This window comes from Ursus arctos, unplaced genomic scaffold, assembly GCF_023065955.2.
Source record: "Ursus arctos isolate Adak ecotype North America unplaced genomic scaffold, UrsArc2.0 scaffold_22, whole genome shotgun sequence".
NCBI classification, from domain to species: domain Eukaryota; kingdom Metazoa; phylum Chordata; class Mammalia; order Carnivora; family Ursidae; genus Ursus; species Ursus arctos.
This window is the reverse complement of record NW_026622897.1, coordinates 57664876-57682979: the sequence shown is the minus strand read 5'-3', so window position 1 is coordinate 57682979 and position 18104 is coordinate 57664876. Positions and strand designations below refer to the sequence as shown.

General features: G+C 37.6%; 2 protein-coding genes across 2 annotated transcripts; both read left to right on the top strand.

Moving 5' to 3' along the window:
• Nucleotides 1–355: 355 nt before the first annotated feature.
• Nucleotides 356–1294, top strand: LOC125282488 (olfactory receptor 52A1). Its single transcript, XM_048217358.1, has one exon. It carries the CDS (start codon nucleotides 356–358, stop codon nucleotides 1292–1294), a length of 939 nt encoding a protein of 312 aa, XP_048073315.1.
• An 11044-nt stretch (nucleotides 1295–12338) lies between these two features.
• Nucleotides 12339–13295, top strand: LOC113249313 (olfactory receptor 52A5-like). Its single transcript, XM_026490811.2, has one exon. The coding sequence runs from the start codon at nucleotides 12339–12341 to the stop codon at nucleotides 13293–13295; it is 957 nt and encodes a 318-aa protein (XP_026346596.2).
• The last annotated feature ends 4809 nt before the right edge of the window (nucleotides 13296–18104 follow it).

Sequence of the window (18104 nt, the reverse complement as noted above, 5' to 3'; positions counted from 1 at the left end):
CCAAGCAAAATAAACAAGTATAATTATTTTGTCCACAGGTCCAGAATGACATAACTGACAGGCCATCAGTTTATTCCTGTACCCATGAGACCTGGCTGGATCTAATGCAGTGGCCTGCCATGCCCATAATCTCTGTTGCACTACAGAGCTTCTGGATGTCCTTCCTGAAAATGGTGGTGTTTCTCTATGGATCTTTTTCCTTCAATAATATAAAAGAGATGGGGGATATAATCTCTGAGTTCAGCCAAAATCAGAGAGACTCACTATGATCACTTTGGATAAAAATAGGATTGGAAGAGAAAGTACCAGTGACTGAGATATTTCTTTCAATTGCTACTGGAGACCTAAAGACATTATGTCCATCTCCAACATGACAGTCTTCATGCCTTCTGTGTTCACACTAATAGGGATCCCAGGCCTAGAGTCTGTGCAGTGCTGGTTCGGGATTCCATTCTGTGCCATATATCTCATTGGTATGATTGGAAATTCTGTGCTTCTGATTATCATCAAATCAGAGCGCAGCCTCCATGAGCCCATGTACATTTTCGTAGCCATGCTTGGAGTCACAGATATCGCACTAGCAACCACAATTATGCCCAAAATGCTTGGCATCTTCTGGTTTCATGTACCAGAGATTTATTTTGAGTCTTGCTTGCTTCAAATGTGGCTCATCCACTCATTTCAGGGCATAGAGTCAGGCATCCTCATGGCCATGGCTCTGGACCGTTATGTGGCCATCTGTTATCCACTAAGACACCGTGCTATCTTCTCCCACCAGCTGGTCGCCCAAATAGGGGCTATGATAACACTCAGGGCTGCCATTCTAGTAGCCCCGTGCCTAGTACTAATAAAGTGTAGGTTTCAATTTTACCATACAACCATCATCTCCCACTGCTACTGTGAGCATATGGCCATCGTGAAGCTGGCTGCTGAAAATGTGCGGGTTAACAAAATCTATGGCTTGTTTGTGGCATTCTCTATTGCAATATTCGATATTACCTTTATCACTTTGTCCTATATACAGATATTTATCACAGTTTTTCGTTTGCCCCAGAAGGAGGCTCGGTGGAAAGCTTTCAATACCTGCATCGCCCACATCTGTGTCTTCCTCCAGTTCTACTTCCTTGCCTTCTTCTCCTTCTTCACACATAGGTTTGGTGCTCATGTTCCCCCTTATATTCATATCCTTTTTTCTAGCCTCTACTTGCTGGTCCCCCCATTTCTCAATCCACTTGTCTATGGTGCCAAGACCAAGCAGATCCGTATTCATGTGGTAAAGATGCTGTGTTCCTAAAATCCACTGTGATTAACACCTGCAGTCTTCCCCTTGATATGATAGTAACAATGTCCCCAAAATATATCAAATATTTCAAAAACAATATTAAATGAGAGGGCTTAGTTTTCTATTTCTTTTGTGAAATTTGCCTGCATTTTAGATTGTTTCACATCATCCTCCTCCGTGACGACTGTTACTCAGTGGGTTTCTGGATGCTACTGCATAATGAGAGGAAGAAGCACAAAGAATAAAATAGGGAAGATGTGATGTTTCCTTTTCTCTTCTCTTTTTCAGCTGCTTCTTTTATGGATTCTTCTCCAGAAGGATTCACAAATATGCATCTATCATTGAATTCAATGCACCCAAACCCATTGTTCTACAGTGTCCAGTCACTCAATAAAAACAAGGTGTTGGTGTGTCTAGACCATTTTCATCTCTAAAATATTTTTTTGAGGGCATGTTTCCTAAGCATGTTGTGTCAAAACAAACAAACATATAAACAAACCCAAACCTTTATTGATGTGAGATGATAATACAAAAATTTCAGTTTATCTTCAGATTCATTCGGGAATTTTGAGATGCAAAAATCAAGTGCTCCATTTTATACACCCTTCCTTTTTCTGTTACCTCCACTAGTCTTTATTATTTCATCAAGTGTTATCAAAACACAATATGTTAAATACTGTACAAGGGAATAGTGGCAGAGTGGTAAACTGGACACATTGCATAAGTTTCATGGATTTGTTTCCTTGTATTTCTGGGAGGGAAGACTAGAGAAACAAAGAGGGAACGAAGCAAGAGTTGTAGTGGTATGCCCTGAGAGTGAGGGAAGGAAACATTGAAATCCAGCTGAAAACAGTAGGCAGTAGAGTTAATATCACATGATTTTAACTTATCTTTGGTTTTTAGTTAGGAAGCCTGGTTTCTGAAGAATAACGAATGATTGGTCCCATAAGGAAGGACACACTATGCCAGGTAGATGATAGAGGCATGAACCAGAGAATGTGCTTAATGTCACCGCACAGATTTTTTATTTCAGTGTAAGATACAATTTGGAGAGACACAGATTACTATGATATCAAATAGGCCACAAGGGCAAATTGGGTAAAGGGCGGCAGGATGAATAAGTCCCGGGAATAAAAAGTACAGCCTAGAGAATAGAGTCAAGTGTATTCTAATAGCTTTGTATGGTGACAGATGGTGGCTGCACTTGCTGTGAGCTCACCATAATGTATAGACTTGCTGAATCACTCTTCTGTACCCCTGGAAATAATGTAACATGTTTGTCAGCTGAACTTCAAGTAAAAAAAAAAGAGTGTCTATGGACACTCTTGAAAGAAGAATCTTACTCCAAAAGTTATTATGTGTCATTAGAGGTTTTCTCCAGAGGGTAAACACATGTTCTTGTGTGCATGTGTAAATATCTGTGTGTGTGTGTGTGTGTGTGTGTGTGTGTGTGTGTGTGTATCTTTCAGGCAGATGATAGCATATCTTCTCAGTGGATATAAGGCTCATGCTTTTTAATCATTCAAGGGTATTAAATTAATGAAGAGGTGGAGGGTTTTAACTATGATTAACAACTTCAGAGCTTAAGGCTTGTGGACCATTCCTGAAAACTTCAGCTCATAGACCATTTAATGAACAATGATGGAAAATATCCATACGTGTGCATAAAATCAATGCATCTCTAATATAAACTGCATGTCATATAAATTGGAGATACTCTGGCTTGTTTAATGGGTTTAGGCTCAATGACACATCAATGACTGCTGAGGATGACTATTTCTAAATCTAGGGGATGTCTTGGGGCATCTGTTGAAAATGTTTTCAGTGTCAATATTATTATAGAATTAACATATGATATGACTATAATGAATTGCCAATAGGAGTTGTCATTCTTAGATAACATAGTTTCTTTAGGAATAAAACTCAAATGGCAGCAGAAGTAATTCCTTAATGTTTTAGCCAGGGTTCAGCAACCTTCTATGAAAAGGAACAAATACAGAGCTTAGACTTTGTGGGCAAAGACGCAATTCAAAACTAGTAAATAGGTATTTTAATAGCAAGAGAGAAAACATGTTTGCACAAAAATTTTAATGATATCAAAATTTAGTATGAGTAATAATAATCTTAATTGCGTAGTTTTTGTATTATTCAGTCTAAAGTAGAAGAATGGAATTCATTTTTTTTCTGGGGGATAACATTCTGCTTAAGTGGGGCTGAAAGTCAGATTTTCCCTATCACCACATTGATCTCAAAAGTTCATCTGTAAAAACTGTTCTCAGCTAGTGGGCTGTACAAAGACAGCAGGCCAGCATACGGTGATCCACTCTAATTCCAATTTTATCTGGAGAAGTTTGAAATATATGTAACAATTACTAGTCCTAATGGCGATCCTCAAAATAGTGGGAGTGGAAACCTTTGAGGAGACAGAATGTGAAACTGGAAATTTTTTCTATCATCCTCAATTGTCAATATGGCTTAAAATATCTAGTCTAGAGTCCAGATGGCCCCATTACTGCGGCCTTCAAATTATCAAAACCAGCTCCAATCTGAGACCTGAAAAGGGAAAAAAAGGAAAACAAATGGGTCATTGCAAGGACAAGAGGATAACCGGGACTCGCTATCTTCCCACACATAGGCCAGGACAATTGTAGAAAAACTCTTGCATGGCGAATTGCCTGAAAAAGAGAAATATATTTTGTAGATGGTAAATTTTAATGATTTCTAGAAACTTCAAAACGATCCTTTAAAGAGATTGCATTAATTCCAACGACGACTAATAGCACTTATATATCTGAGTCCTCAAACACTGGTATGATTGAGATTTTTGAGCTTTGACACTCTGCTGGGTGAAGTATAATTCTCCTTATAATTAACATTAATGAAGAGTGCAAAACTGCTGCTTTTTTCTACTTGTGTATCCTTTTGTTGAAATACTTTATTGTTTCCTTTGATCATTTGCTGGTTTGTGTTCATTTTTTCCTTGTGTGTTTAAAATCTGATAAACATATATTGAATTAATATTTTCGAGGGCTTTATCTCTCAAGAGTGATTTCAAAAGCAGAAAGCGGTCTTCCTAACACTGAGTTTTCACACGTCAGGGCAGGAACTGACTTTCACTGTTGGTGTTGGCTTTCAGAGAAAGCAGCAATAATGCATTGACCCTTTTGGCTTTTTGAAAGCCCTTAACTAAATGTTCAATTTGGGCAGAATAACTTGCAACATTTGTCCCTCTCCATCCTTCTTCTTGGGAGAAAAGTGTCCATGGACTTCTGTAAAATTCACAACATGTACAAAACACCGGTTTTTACTATATTAAAAAAAATTGTGTTACTGTCTCTTCTCTAATTCTATAACATTTTTGTCATCCCGTAAAAATTCCCCTTTCCGTCACCAGGGCTAGCCACTCATCCTGTCCCCTGCTTCTGGAAACCACGCATCTACTTACGGACTCTATGGATTTGACTAGTCTGGACATTTCAGGAAAGTATATCATATGATACCAGGTCATTTATGTCTGGCTCCTTTCACATAGCATAAAAACTTCGAGGTCAGCTATGTTGTAGTATATGAGAACTTCCTGTTTGTTGTTGTTGTTGTTGATGCAATGTCATTGCACATATGTATCTGAATCTCCTCTTGCACCTGGCAGTCAGGACTCTGGCCACATGATCCTCTCCTCTCTGCATGGTAAGGACTCTGATTTTAAATCAGACAATTCCACAAATAGTATAGGCAGGCCAGGTCCTGCTATTTTGTATTCCCCTAATTCCTTTAAACTTGTGTATGTTCACTTGATAAATCTTATCAACCCTTCCAGTAAAAGCTATTTTACTTCACTTCTAACACTGTTGTGTTCAAAATTAAACTTTTGGGCATTTGGGTGGTTCAGGTCGTTAAACGACTGCCTTTGGCTCAGGTTTTGATCCCAGGGTCCCAGGATTGAGTCCTGCATCGGGCCCCCTGTTGAGAAAGGAGTCTGCTTCTCCCTCTGACCCTTTCCCCTCACATGCTCTCTCTCACTCTCTCTCTTAAATAAAAAATCTTTAAGAAAAAAAAAATAAAAATTAAACGTTCATTCCTGGTTTTTATCTAGAACACATATAGAATGAAGAGCCGCTGCTGAAAATATGCACTCTGTAGTTCCTATCACATTACTCCGAAGTAGTTATTTCTATTAATATAAGAGTTCTAAGTAATTGTATCTGTCACCTAATAAGGAATCACATTGTTTCTAAAATATCGTATTCCCCTTTAGCTCTCATGGTTTTTAACTAAAGTGTATCTAAGAGTTATTTCGTCTCCAACATTCAATGGCATTATGATTTTTTTGCATTTCCCAAGGTGTCTTGAGAGTCATTCAATATGTGTATCATATTCTAATTCTCTGTAGAGAGAGTAGTGCACCAATTTCAGAGCCTGCTGACTTCACCTCAGCCTGCTTCATATTCTATCTGAAAACTAAATCTTTCATTTTCTCTGAAAATACGCTACTTTATTTTGAGTTCATCAGGTGCTACTCTGCTGGGTGGGTGGCGCTCTGATACAGGTTCTTTACTGATTTACCTGTTTGTGCCATTTATTTCAATCTACCAGGTGATGTCACTGAGAGCAGAGCTGGAAAGAGATACACACAACCGAGTCCCCAAACCACTGTGAAGTAACCCAGCACACCAAGCAGCCATTTTCTAGGATGAAGATAATTTTATGGTGGTTTAAGGGCAAGATGGGAGTCAGAGAGTCTTTCAGTGCATAGCGAACATGTCTGCTCAACAATGCCAGATGCAACCACACAGGACAAACACCATGTGACTCTAAGTAAGGCCATCATGTCCTCAGGCAGATGCATGTAATGAGGTCTTGTTAGACTTCTTCTTGCACCACACAGATGGAGACTCTTTTCCTTTCCTCATGATACCAAAGCTTAAATTCACAAACCTCCCTTTTTTTTCAACTGAGTTAACACTGGCCATAAATAGTTCATGGGTGGGATATATATATATATATATATATATATATATATATATATATATATATAGGAAGTGGCACTAAAATCTGAAAATGCATTATATTATTTCAGGAGAATCCTAAATGAATGGGAAAATTTCTTTTTTTAAGTTAAATGCAGTTTCCCAACATATAGTACATCATTAGTTTCAGATGTAATATTCAATAATTCATCAGTTGCATATAACACCCAGTGCTCATCACATCACATGCCCTCCTTAATGCCCATCACCCATTTACTGGAATACCCCCACTGACCTCCTCTTCCATACTCCTCAGTTTGTTTCCCAGAGTTAAGAGTCTCTCATGGTTTGTCTTCCTCCCTGATTTCTTCCCCTTCAGTTTTCCCTCCATTCCCTTCTGATCCTCTGAACTCTTTCTTATATTCCACATATGTTGAATCCAGATGATAGTTGTCTTTCTTTGACTTATTTCGCTTAGCATAATACCCTGTAGTCCCGTCCACATCTATCCAAATGGTAGGTATTCATCCTTTCTGATGGCTGAGTAATATTCAATTGTATGTATAAACCACATCTTCTTTATTCATTCATCTGTTGAAGGATGTCTCAGCTCCTTCCACTGTGTGGCTAATATGGACATTGCTGCTATGAACATTGGGGTGCAGGTGTAACTCATTTCACTACAATGTGTCATTGGTGTAAATATCTAGTAGTACAATTGCTCGGTCATAGTATAGCTCTACTTTTAACGTCTTGAGGCACCTCCATACTGTTTTCCAGAGTAGCTATACCAGCTTGTATTCCCACCAACGGTGTATGAGGGTTTAATTTCTACATCACCAAGAAATATTCTATTTAGTTTTTTGTCAGCACGTCTGCGCTGATTATTCTGAATACCTTGAGATGTTTTCATTTCCCTTCATTGGCTCTTTATTTTGTATAAAAATGTCATAGATTCTCTGTGTTTTCTTGGGACAGTGTCTTCTCTTAGATGTTTCTGAATGGACGATTAATTTGGGCTGCCAGTCCCCAAGGGCGCAAGGATTTGGGGTTTTATTAGATGCAGATCTGCTATGAGACAAGTTCTCCTGGGTTTTGAACAATATTGTGCCTCCTTTTCACCCTTGTCCCAGGCGAATTGAAAACTCACAAACGACTGGTGCAAAAAATCCCCAGGTGGCTCCTACAGTACAAAACAGCCATCTTCACTCTCGGAACCACCAGAAGATTTTCACTCTGTGGCTTCCAGGTAAGTCTTTGGGCCTTAGATCTGCACTGAGCGTGGGGAAAATGGAGGATTGGTTTCAAAGAGAACACAACACTCTTATCAGCCAAGAAGATGGCAAGATGATAAACAAGTAGTAGAGTCTTAGGTAGCTGATTTTTCAAACATGAAGAATATTTTGTTTCATGTTGCTGCCCAGAATGTTTCCAAATCAGTATATCACACAATGGGTGATAGATTTTAAAGTAGGCCTGACAAGAGGATATTATGTATATAATAAACATTAAAAAAAAAACAAAACCTTTGTTTCTGATACTCCATCGCTGGGGCCTTGAAGCACAGGTCAAGGCTGAATGTCAGAGACTTTGTACAGGGAAAGGTTTCCTGAGATTGTAGGGAGAGTAGATTTAGACCTAAGTCCCTTGATTGGTTTAGGTTCTGGGAATCAGCCTGAGTCAGAAGAAGAGCTGTCCCTAACATGAGTGGTTCAGGGTTGATGCTGAACATGACACTCGTGATTGTTTTCGTTACCCATGAATTTCAAGGGTTTAAGATTTGTCTCCTCCCTCTTCTAAAAATGTACGTGTCTGTGTCCATACACACAGTTGCTTCAAACATCCTTGTCATTCAGTGTTGTTGCTTTCAACCAAGAAAATCTTAGTCTCCCATCCCCTCCCATGATTTCCCACCATCAAGTCAGCAAGCAGCAGAGATATTGCTTCCTTGTTAATCTTCCGATGTGGCCAGGTCGCGTCATCCCATCCCATCTGGACTACCACAAGTATCCTTCTAACTTCATCTCCCTATGCCAGCTCTCATCCTTTTAAGCCATTATCAATCTACTAGCAGAACAGATTTGTAGAGGCAAAAAAAAAATCCTTGTTATTCCACCTAATTTTTTGAAATTATTATCGTCAAATTAGAACCGTACATTCGTTACTCTTCCCTTTCCTTCACCTCAACCATCATCATCTCTGTTTATGGAACAATTCATACGTGAAAAGTACTTGTTGATTTACAATCCCACTGCACATTTCATGCTTCTTTGATTTTGTTCAAAGTATTTCCTCAGGGAATGTCTTTCCATCTCCTTTATCTGGCCAATATCTGCTGAAGAATGATCCCCTTTGCTACCCAGATTTATTCTGCCTATTCTGAATAAAGCTAAAAACATTGATTCTCCTTTAATTAAAGACTATTCTTCTACAGTGTAAAATTCCAGAACAATGGTTAGTAACCAGGTATGTTATGTCCCTCCCCACACAAGCAGGTGACATTTGGCAATGCCCGAGACATTTTTGATTTTCATGACCAGAAAGAACCACTGGCATCTAGTGGGTAGGAGTCAGGGATGCCGCTAAGCCTCTTGCAATGTAGAGAATTACCCCAGGAACAAAGTGTATCTAAGTAAAAATGCCAGGTGTGCTGAGAAGGCGAAAACCTGCTTAAGAAGAATATCAGGGCTCATGAAGTTGGAAATCTAAAACTATCAGGAAGACAAGTAACTACTTTATTCACATGATTTTTCTTCTGCTAGGTTAAAGCGTGCTTTTCTATTTAATTTGTCTGCTCCTGTGTTTACTTTCTTTCTTTCTCTTTTTTTCTTGCTCTCTTTCTGATTACTCATGATATATACAGCTGCTGAGCTTCACTTTGCACACTATCCTGTAACGATTCTCTAGAACAACACTGACCCACGTGGCCATGTTAGTTCTCCCAAATGAATGTTCCTGACAAAGACAGTAGCACACACTTATGACCCCAATTACAGAGAGTGGTAGCCAGTATATGGATGGTATGGAATTGAAAATGTTGTTTTACATTAGACACATAGCATATTTTAAATGTGTACTTAATGTATGTATTATAAGTGATCAAAATATGGAAGGTATATGGGAGATTTTTTTCCATCAGAATTTAAACAGGCAGAAACTGATTAAAATTTGCTGTATGTGTTTCTACAACCCCCCGATGTAGTTACACACTGAGATATATTCCATATCCTTACTGAAGTATAATTCTAAAATTTCAGATGATACGCACTATTTTTTCTTCTTCCTGCATCTGTGTGCCATGGAATTTGGATCCAAGCAGATTCATCTATTGCAACAAAAAGTCTTAGTTTTTCATTAATAAAATATAGGGTAATAACATCAATATCTTAAGTTAATAAGATTAAATAATCTAAATTGTCTGACGATTTTATGAAGGTGTATGATATAGTACATATTTAATAAATGGTGGGTATCAGTTTTGATTTTTAAGTCCTCAGCATATTTTAGATTCTTCAAAAATATAGAATACATATATTTTACATATTCTCTAATTACTTCAAAAATACTTGGAACATAGTGAATTCTTAATTATTGTGTATTGATTAAAATCATTAGGATATAAACTTCTGATTTTTGGATTGCAATGTTGTTTGAGGAGAATTTGAGGAAGATCTAGTTTGACATACTGTATATTTGCTAAAAAGAAGAGTTCGGAGACACAGGGTCTCAGAAAGGAAAGCCTCTCTGAGAGTTGAATACATTTGAGGAAGAGGAATGCACTGACAAGTTGTCCTTAGAATGCACCTTAGAACGAGGTGCATTCTAAGTAATCTTACATGGTGAGAGATAATCTAAATTCATAGATAATCTATGTTATATAAAATACTTAAGAATCAATGCTTTTCAGGCTTAAGGAGGTAATGATGGTCATTGATGGGGACAGAGAAGAGCAGAGGACACAGATTGGCACTTGGGATTAAGTATAAGAGACGTGAAAACAGCAGGGCAGAGTATGAACAAGATCTGACAGGGACTGCCAAAGCAAACAGTCAGGATTGACTTATCCGTAGAGAGAATAATCTGGAAAATGTGCATGACATATGGATGGGTTTTGGAAAAACATAGAAACTTTGACAAATTAGGTTGGAAACATTCTGAAGCTATTGGAGATTGATCAGACTATGAAGACACCATCCTGAGAAGTCAAGCTGGTGAGCTGCAAAACGTAAAAATAGTCTGGCCAAACTTGTCTTCTGATTATGATCAGCAGAATTTCCACCAGCACTAGGATGCTGTATGTCAGCCCACGTGGAGTCTAGTTCATGAAATGCGTATGCTTTGTATTAAATAATTTTTTTCTCGATGCCAATTTTCAGGTCACAAAATAGGCACAGGCAATGAGAAGTAAACATAAGATAAAAAGCATCTGTTTGGTCCACTAGTCACAGACTAGAAAGTAACCATCTGATCCATTTAAGTTTTGTCATTGAAAATGATTAAGGCATGCAGAAACGCAGAACCTCATGGTTGTTCTTACAATGACTTTGTGAAAAGAGAAAATTTGAAAGGAGTTGTTAAAGTCATTAAAGATAAGATGGATAATATTCCATTGCATATAGATGCCACATCTTCTTTATCCATTCATATGCTGGTGGGCACTCAGGTTGTTTCTACATCTTAGGTACTGTAAATAATGCTGAAATAAACACAGGATTGCATATATCTCTCCAATATTCTGTTTTCCTGTCCTTGGAAATATACGCACAAGTGGAATTGCTGGATTATATGTAGATCATTGTTTCAAATTTTTCATTGAACCCTCATATTGCTTTCCCTAGTGGCTGCATTCCTACCAACTAAGTGCAATTGTTTCATTTTTACAAAATCCCCCCCCCCCCAAAAAAAAACAACTTATTGCCTTTTGTCTTACTGATGACTGGTCTTCTAACAAGAGTGAGGTGATATCTCGTTGTAGCTTTTACCTACGTTTGTCTGATTATTAATTTATTGAGACACGAGAAAGAAGGAACTCCTCTTATTTGTGACAATAGTAATAAACTTTGAGTACATTATGCTGTGAGACAGTCAAAGAGGTAATGGCAAATAATGTATGAAATCACTTATATGTAAATGGAATCTTAAAAGAGTTGAACTTCATAGCATTCCACTTATACGGAATCTAAAAAAAAAAATGAAGCAAATGCATAAACACATAAACAGCAGAAAGGTATCCATAAATACAGAGAATTAACTGATGGTTGCCAGAGAGGCAGGGGTTTGAGGGTGGCCAGTTTGGTGAAGGGGAGTGGGAAACACAGGCTTGCAATGATGGGATGAATAAATTACATGGATAAAAAGTACAGCATGGGGATTAGAGTCAACGGTTTGTACTAGGTTGTATGGTGACCCGTAGTAGCTACATTAGCAGTGAGCACAGCGCAGTGTGTGTATAGACTTGGTGACCTACGATGCTGTGTATCTGACACCAAAGTATTATCAGGTATCAACCACATTTCAATAACAACAAATAGCCAAACTCATAAAAACAGATACAATTGTGGCTACCGGGGGGGCTGAGGGGTGAGAAAACACAGGAGATATTTTATCAGTAAGTCCTAGAAATCTAATGTACAGGATCGTAAATAAAACAATAATATTACATCAAAAACATCAACTTCCTAAGAGACTACATCTTAGTTTATTTCCACCACAAAAAAGGAGACAGAATTATGTGATGTGATGGTATTAGCTAAATTATAATTGCATTCACATTGCAATCTATGATTATACCAAATCAGCATGTTGTGCACCTAAGCTTAGACAATGTTCAGTGTTACCTATACTTCAATAATAAACAAAGGAATGAGAAGGTTACCATCCTTTATCTAACTGAGCTATGCTTTGCTAAAATAAAGCATGTAGTCTTACCTTTAATTTTCATAAATAAAGGGGATAGAATGTGATTTACCTAACTGAAGTATGCTTTGCTAAAGTAGAGTAATTTCTCTTACTTTTTATTCATGTAGTCTTGACAGGGAATAGAAGATGAAACAGCCACACCACTACTTGATTCTACTGACCAAATCATCATGCTCATACCCAATGGTTCCGTCTTCACGCCTGCTCTCCTAACACTCACTGGGATTCCCGGGCTGGAGTCAGTGCAGCGTTGGATTGGAATTCCATTTGGTGTCATGTATTTCATGGCTGTGATTGGGAATTCCCTTATTTTAGGTATAATCAAATATGAGCACAGCCTCCATAAGCCCATGTACATATTTCTGGCCATGCTGGGGGCCACAGACATTGCACTTAGCACCTGCATTCTTCCCAAAATGCTAGGCATCTTCTGGTTTCATTTGCCAGAGATTTCCTTTGTAGCCTGCCTTCTACAAATGTGGTTGATTCACTCCTTCCAGGCAATTGAAACAGGCATCCTACTGGCAATGGCCCTAGATCGCTATGTGGCCATCTGTCACCCCTTGAGACACACCACCTTCTTCTCCCAACAACTCTTGACTCACATTGCAGTTGGGGTGATACTCAGGGGTGCCATTCTTGTAGCCCCGTGTCTGGTGCTCATCAAATTTCGTCTTAAACTCTATCGAACTACAGTCATCTCCCATACTTATTGTGAGCACATGGCCATCGTGAAGCTGGCCACTGAAGATGTCCGGATCAACAAGATATATGGTCTCTTTGTTGCTTTCAGTATCTTAGGGTTTGACATAATCTTCATCACCTTGTCTTACATTCAAATCTTTATCACTGTGTTTCAGTTGCCCCAGAAGGAGGCACGGTTCAAGGCCTTTAATACCTGCATCGCCCACATCTGTGTCTTCCTACAGTTCTACCTCCTTGCCTTCTTCTCCTTCTTCACACATAGGTTTGGTGCTCACATACCACCATACGTTCATATCCTCTTATCAAACATGTACCTGTTAGTCCCTCCTGTCCTCAACCCTATAGTCTATGGCATGAAGACCAAACAAATTTGTGACCATGTCCTGAAATTGTTATTTTCCAAAAAATATCTTAATCACTAGTAGCTACTTCTACAGGTATTTTAGGTTGATTCAGAGTAGCAACATAAACATGGTAAAAGCTTAATCTTCTCTAAATATGTATATTCCAAAAACATATTTCACTCTCAGATACTCATAACTGAAGGAAGTTTAAAAAAAATCATGAAACACCTAAAAACCTTGGTTTGCCACCCATATAAAGAACAAAAATCTCTTATGCTGAGATTTCAGGCTGTTTTGGTTTTTCTTTTATTTTTGTTTTGTCTGTTTAAACCTAGAAGTTTCTCTCTGGCAACCCTTAGATCTACACAGAAATAAAATGCGAAAAAAAAACCACTTGATCACAGATAACTTCCAAGGACCATGTCACACGTCAGTATTCTTCAACCGTTAACCCAAGACATAGCTACAATTCTAGCTATGCCTCATTTTCAATATCAGAGCACTCAAATATGTGAAGCCAAAGTTAATACAACTGAAGGGCTAAATAGACAGCAACACAAAAATTGTAGGAGACTTCAGTTCCCTTCTTCCAACAATGGATAGAACTTGCAGGCAGAAGGTCAGTGAGAAACTGGGGACTTGAACACTATTGACCAAAGGGACCTACCATGCACATACAGAATATTTCCACAACAACATCAATACACATGTTTTGACTAGTGCACAAGAAACATTTTCCAGGATAAATCGCATGTGTGAGAAGAGAGAATATCTTAAATACTTAAGAAGTTTGAAATAATATTGAGTATCTTTTCTGATTACAATACGAGGAAAGTGGAAATCAATAGCAGAAGAAAATCTTAAGAAGAATATTCATAAACATATATAAATTAAACAACACAGTCCTGAAGAACTGATGGCTCATGGCTTAGAGAAGAAACAAAAAGGGTAATGAGAAAACCTCTTAAGAACAATGGACAGAATGGGCGAAGATATTTGTAAATGACATATCAGATAAAGAGCTAGTATCCAATATCTATAAAGAACTTATCAAACTCAACAACCAAAGTATAAATAATCCACTCAAGAAATAGGCAGAAGACATAAACAGACATTTCTCCAAAGAAGACATACAAATGGCCAAGAGACACATGAAAAAATGCTCAACATCAGTTGACACCAGGGAAATACAAATGAAAGCCACAATGAGATAACACCACACACCAGTCAGAATGGCAAAAGTTAACAAGGCAGGAAAGGAGGGTTGTTGACTAGGATGCAGAGAAACGGGAACCCTCCTACACTGTTGGTGGGAATGCAAGCTGGTGCAGTCGCACTGGAAAACAGTATGGAAGTTCCTCAAAAAAGTTGAAATAGAGCTACCCTACAACCCAGCAATTGCACTACTGGGTATTTTTCCCAAAGATACAAATGTAGTGATCCAAAGGGGCACCTGCACCCCAATGTTTATAGCAGCAAAGTGCACAATAGCCAAACTATGGAAAAAGCCCAGATGTCCATCAACAGATGAATACATAAAGAAGAAGTGGTGTATATATATATACAATGGAATATTATGTAGCCATCAAAAAATGAAATCTTGCCATTTGCAATGAGATGGACAGAACTAGAGGGTATTAACCAAAGTGAAATAAGTCAATCAAAGAAAGACAATTATCATATGATCTCACTGATATGTAGGATTTAATGAACAAGGCAGAGGATTGTAGGGGAAGACAGGAAAAAAAAAGTGAAATAAGATGAAACCAGAGAGGGAGACAAACCATAAGAGACTCCTCATCTTAGGGAACAAACCGAGGGCTGCTGGGGAGGTATAGGGTGGCTGGGTGGTGGACGTGGGGAGAGTATGTGTTGTCGTGAGTGCTGGGTGGTGTGTAAGACTCGTGAATCACAGACCTGCAGCCCTGAAACCAATAATACCTTATATGTTAATTTTAAAAAAGAATAATGAAATGAAAACACATGAAACTAAAGCCTATGGGATGCAACAGAAGTAGTACAAATCAGAATTTAATAAGAATAATTGTCTACATTCAAAATAAAAGATCTCAAGTAAATAACCTAAGTTTACACCAATGAACTAGTCAAAGAAGAACAAACTAAACCCAAATTAACAGAAGTGAAATAAGATTAAAGCAGAAATAAACATCATGGAGAATGGAAAAACAATGGGGGAAAAACAATAAAAGTAAGAAGTTGGTTATTTTGAAAAGATTAACACAATGAACAAACTTATGAGTAAACCCGAAAAGAGAGACAAGACTGAAATAAGTAAATCATAAGTAAAAGAGGAGACATTACAACTGAGAGCACATAAATAAAAAAATAAATAAAAAATTAAAAAAAAAACACAAAAACCTTAAGAGACTCTAATGAAAAGCAATATGCCTACAAATTGGATAAGCTGAAGAATAGGGTTAATTTTTTCTTTTTTTAAGCCACGATAAAAAAAGAAGTCAGGAGAATCCCTTGAAGAAGGGGTGACAGTGAAGGAGACTGTTAAGGACTAGGGAGAGGTGGTTCATTCTAGGGTACGAGTGAGGGACAGTCCTCGTTCAGGGGCTTAATGATTTACGTCTACCTCATGACAATTAGTTAAGCTGGACAGCATGCGATTTTTGTATGTATGTTAGAATTTGGTAACAGATTTTTTAAAATAAGTAAATAATTGCTCAGTAAGAACACAGAGCAAAACAAAAAGAAGAAAGAGATATATTAGTGATCCATTGCACATGAAAGGATTCTGAAAGATATCAATATGAAATGCACTGGGGGATACTGGATCAGATTCTGGGCAAGAAAAAATGCACCTCAGAGAAGTCATTCTTTCGCTTCTTGTCTAAATGTCAGCAAGGTCTGAAGATTAGGTGATAGTATTGTTTCAATACTAGGTGTCCTGATTTTGATTATAGTATATTATGCAGTAGAATATTCATGTTCTTAGTCAAAAAACAGAATTATTTAGGAGTAACCCACGTCTTCAATGTACTCCTAAACAGTGCACCAAGAAATTATCTCTCTATCAGATCATAAAGCAAAATGGGGCCAAATGCAAATGATATCTGAATCTGGGTAAACGTCATAAGAGATTTTCTTGAACTATTCTTGCACAATTCGGTACATTTCAAATTATATCAGTCGAAAGCTTTTCAAAAAGCACTCTTTTTGAAAATGTTCTTAATTCAGGAAAGGGTACAACACCCACTTACTTAACATTCCAGAAATATGATCTTTGCTTCTGCTGTTCAGCTCTACTGTAGACCTACTCCATCACTAATTCTAGTGATTGTGTATTAATTCCAAAAGATGATCCCTCTTTTATATCAGTACTTATTCCCATTTTAGTCTTTCATGAAATCTTATGAGAAATAAAATACTTTTTGTCATCCATTTATTGGTATTTCTTTTCTACATCTTCTGAAAGTTATGAAAATTAGTTTTCTAAATTTGAAAACTAGTCTGTCATCCCTGTATATTATGTAATATTTGTCGTCAAGTGGTATTGAAATTTCTTGCTTTTTTTAATACAAAATAAGCTGCTTAGTGCATCTGTAAACTGTTTCTTCTATGCTGTTTGATAACATGTATACATTTTTGCTAGCCTAACTGCTATTCAGATTTTAGAATTTAGTGAGGAATGTCCTTTCATTAAGTAACATTGATCATTTCTTTCTTTTTTTTCTATACCCCTTCTAAAGCTTTCACAGCAGATATCACATTGCCCTCCTCCTCCATTTCTTTTTTATGCAACTGCACCTTCCACATAGATCATGTCTAATTTATCTGTGCTCATGACCTGGATAACACAGAACACATTTTAGAGTAAATGTATATGGAATGAAGGAATGAGAGAATAAAGACACATTACTTTTTTCAACCCAAACTTACATAATAAATAAGCATTAATTCTCACAATAGCATTATATCCCTACTTTCCAATTGCAAGAACAAGCAGAGGAAGAGGTGTTCCAAACTCAAATAACTTAATGACATCATATTTTATTAACTAGTCAAATAACTAAATCACATCATATTTTATTGACAACAATAGCTCTATATCCTAATTTTAAGCTCCAAAACATCAATAATTAAGGTCATGTATTTATTTTGCAAAAGCTCTACACTGTACCACAGAAAGTACTTTTATAGATTAAGATCCCTGATCCACAGAACAAATACATGAAGGTAGAGATATGGAAACAGAAACATGGAGAAGCCGAGTGTAAAGCCTCCAATACAGAGTTTAACAGTGGCAGAATCTGGATTCAAAACTAGAGAGTCCATTTCAAAACTCATTTTTAAACAACTATATCATTAGTGCTCTCATAACTGAAAACTCAAATCCATTTAACTTGAAATGCGAAGGATAGCAGGCAATTGTATAAACCAGTTTCTGTTTTGAGACTTGGTGAAAGAAGGGTCACGAGGATGTTTATTTACGTAGATCTCATGGCATAGGAGCATGTCTACTGTTGCATGTGTTTTACATGATCTCCAAGTGAGGAAGCAGAAAATGAACTGAACTCATCAAAATATAATTTATGTATATGAATTTGTCTGCCTTTACTTTGTGGGGGAAGAGAAGAGAGCAAGGAGAGAAGAAGAGAGCAAGGTTCTAGTTTTAGAAATGATTTCTGAGACATTCGGTGTGTATGGACCCTAGAGGGCATCGTTCTGAGATCCTGTGTCCCTGGGGCCTTGGGTTACTGGCAAGGAAATCTTTCAGGACATGTTCAAATCTCCTCCTTCTCCACATTCACTGAGGAACATCACAATTGGTGGCCAGCAACTATCTTCTACAATCAAGCTCAATAAATGTATGCTGCTGCTTCAGCATGATATAGACCTTGCTGCAAATTTTGTTGG

Coding starts and splice junctions, on each gene's coding strand:
- LOC125282488 (XM_048217358.1), top strand. CDS start 356: ATGTCCATCTCCAACATGACAGTCTTCATGCCTTCTGTGTTCACACTA.
- LOC113249313 (XM_026490811.2), top strand. CDS start 12,339: ATGCTCATACCCAATGGTTCCGTCTTCACGCCTGCTCTCCTAACACTC.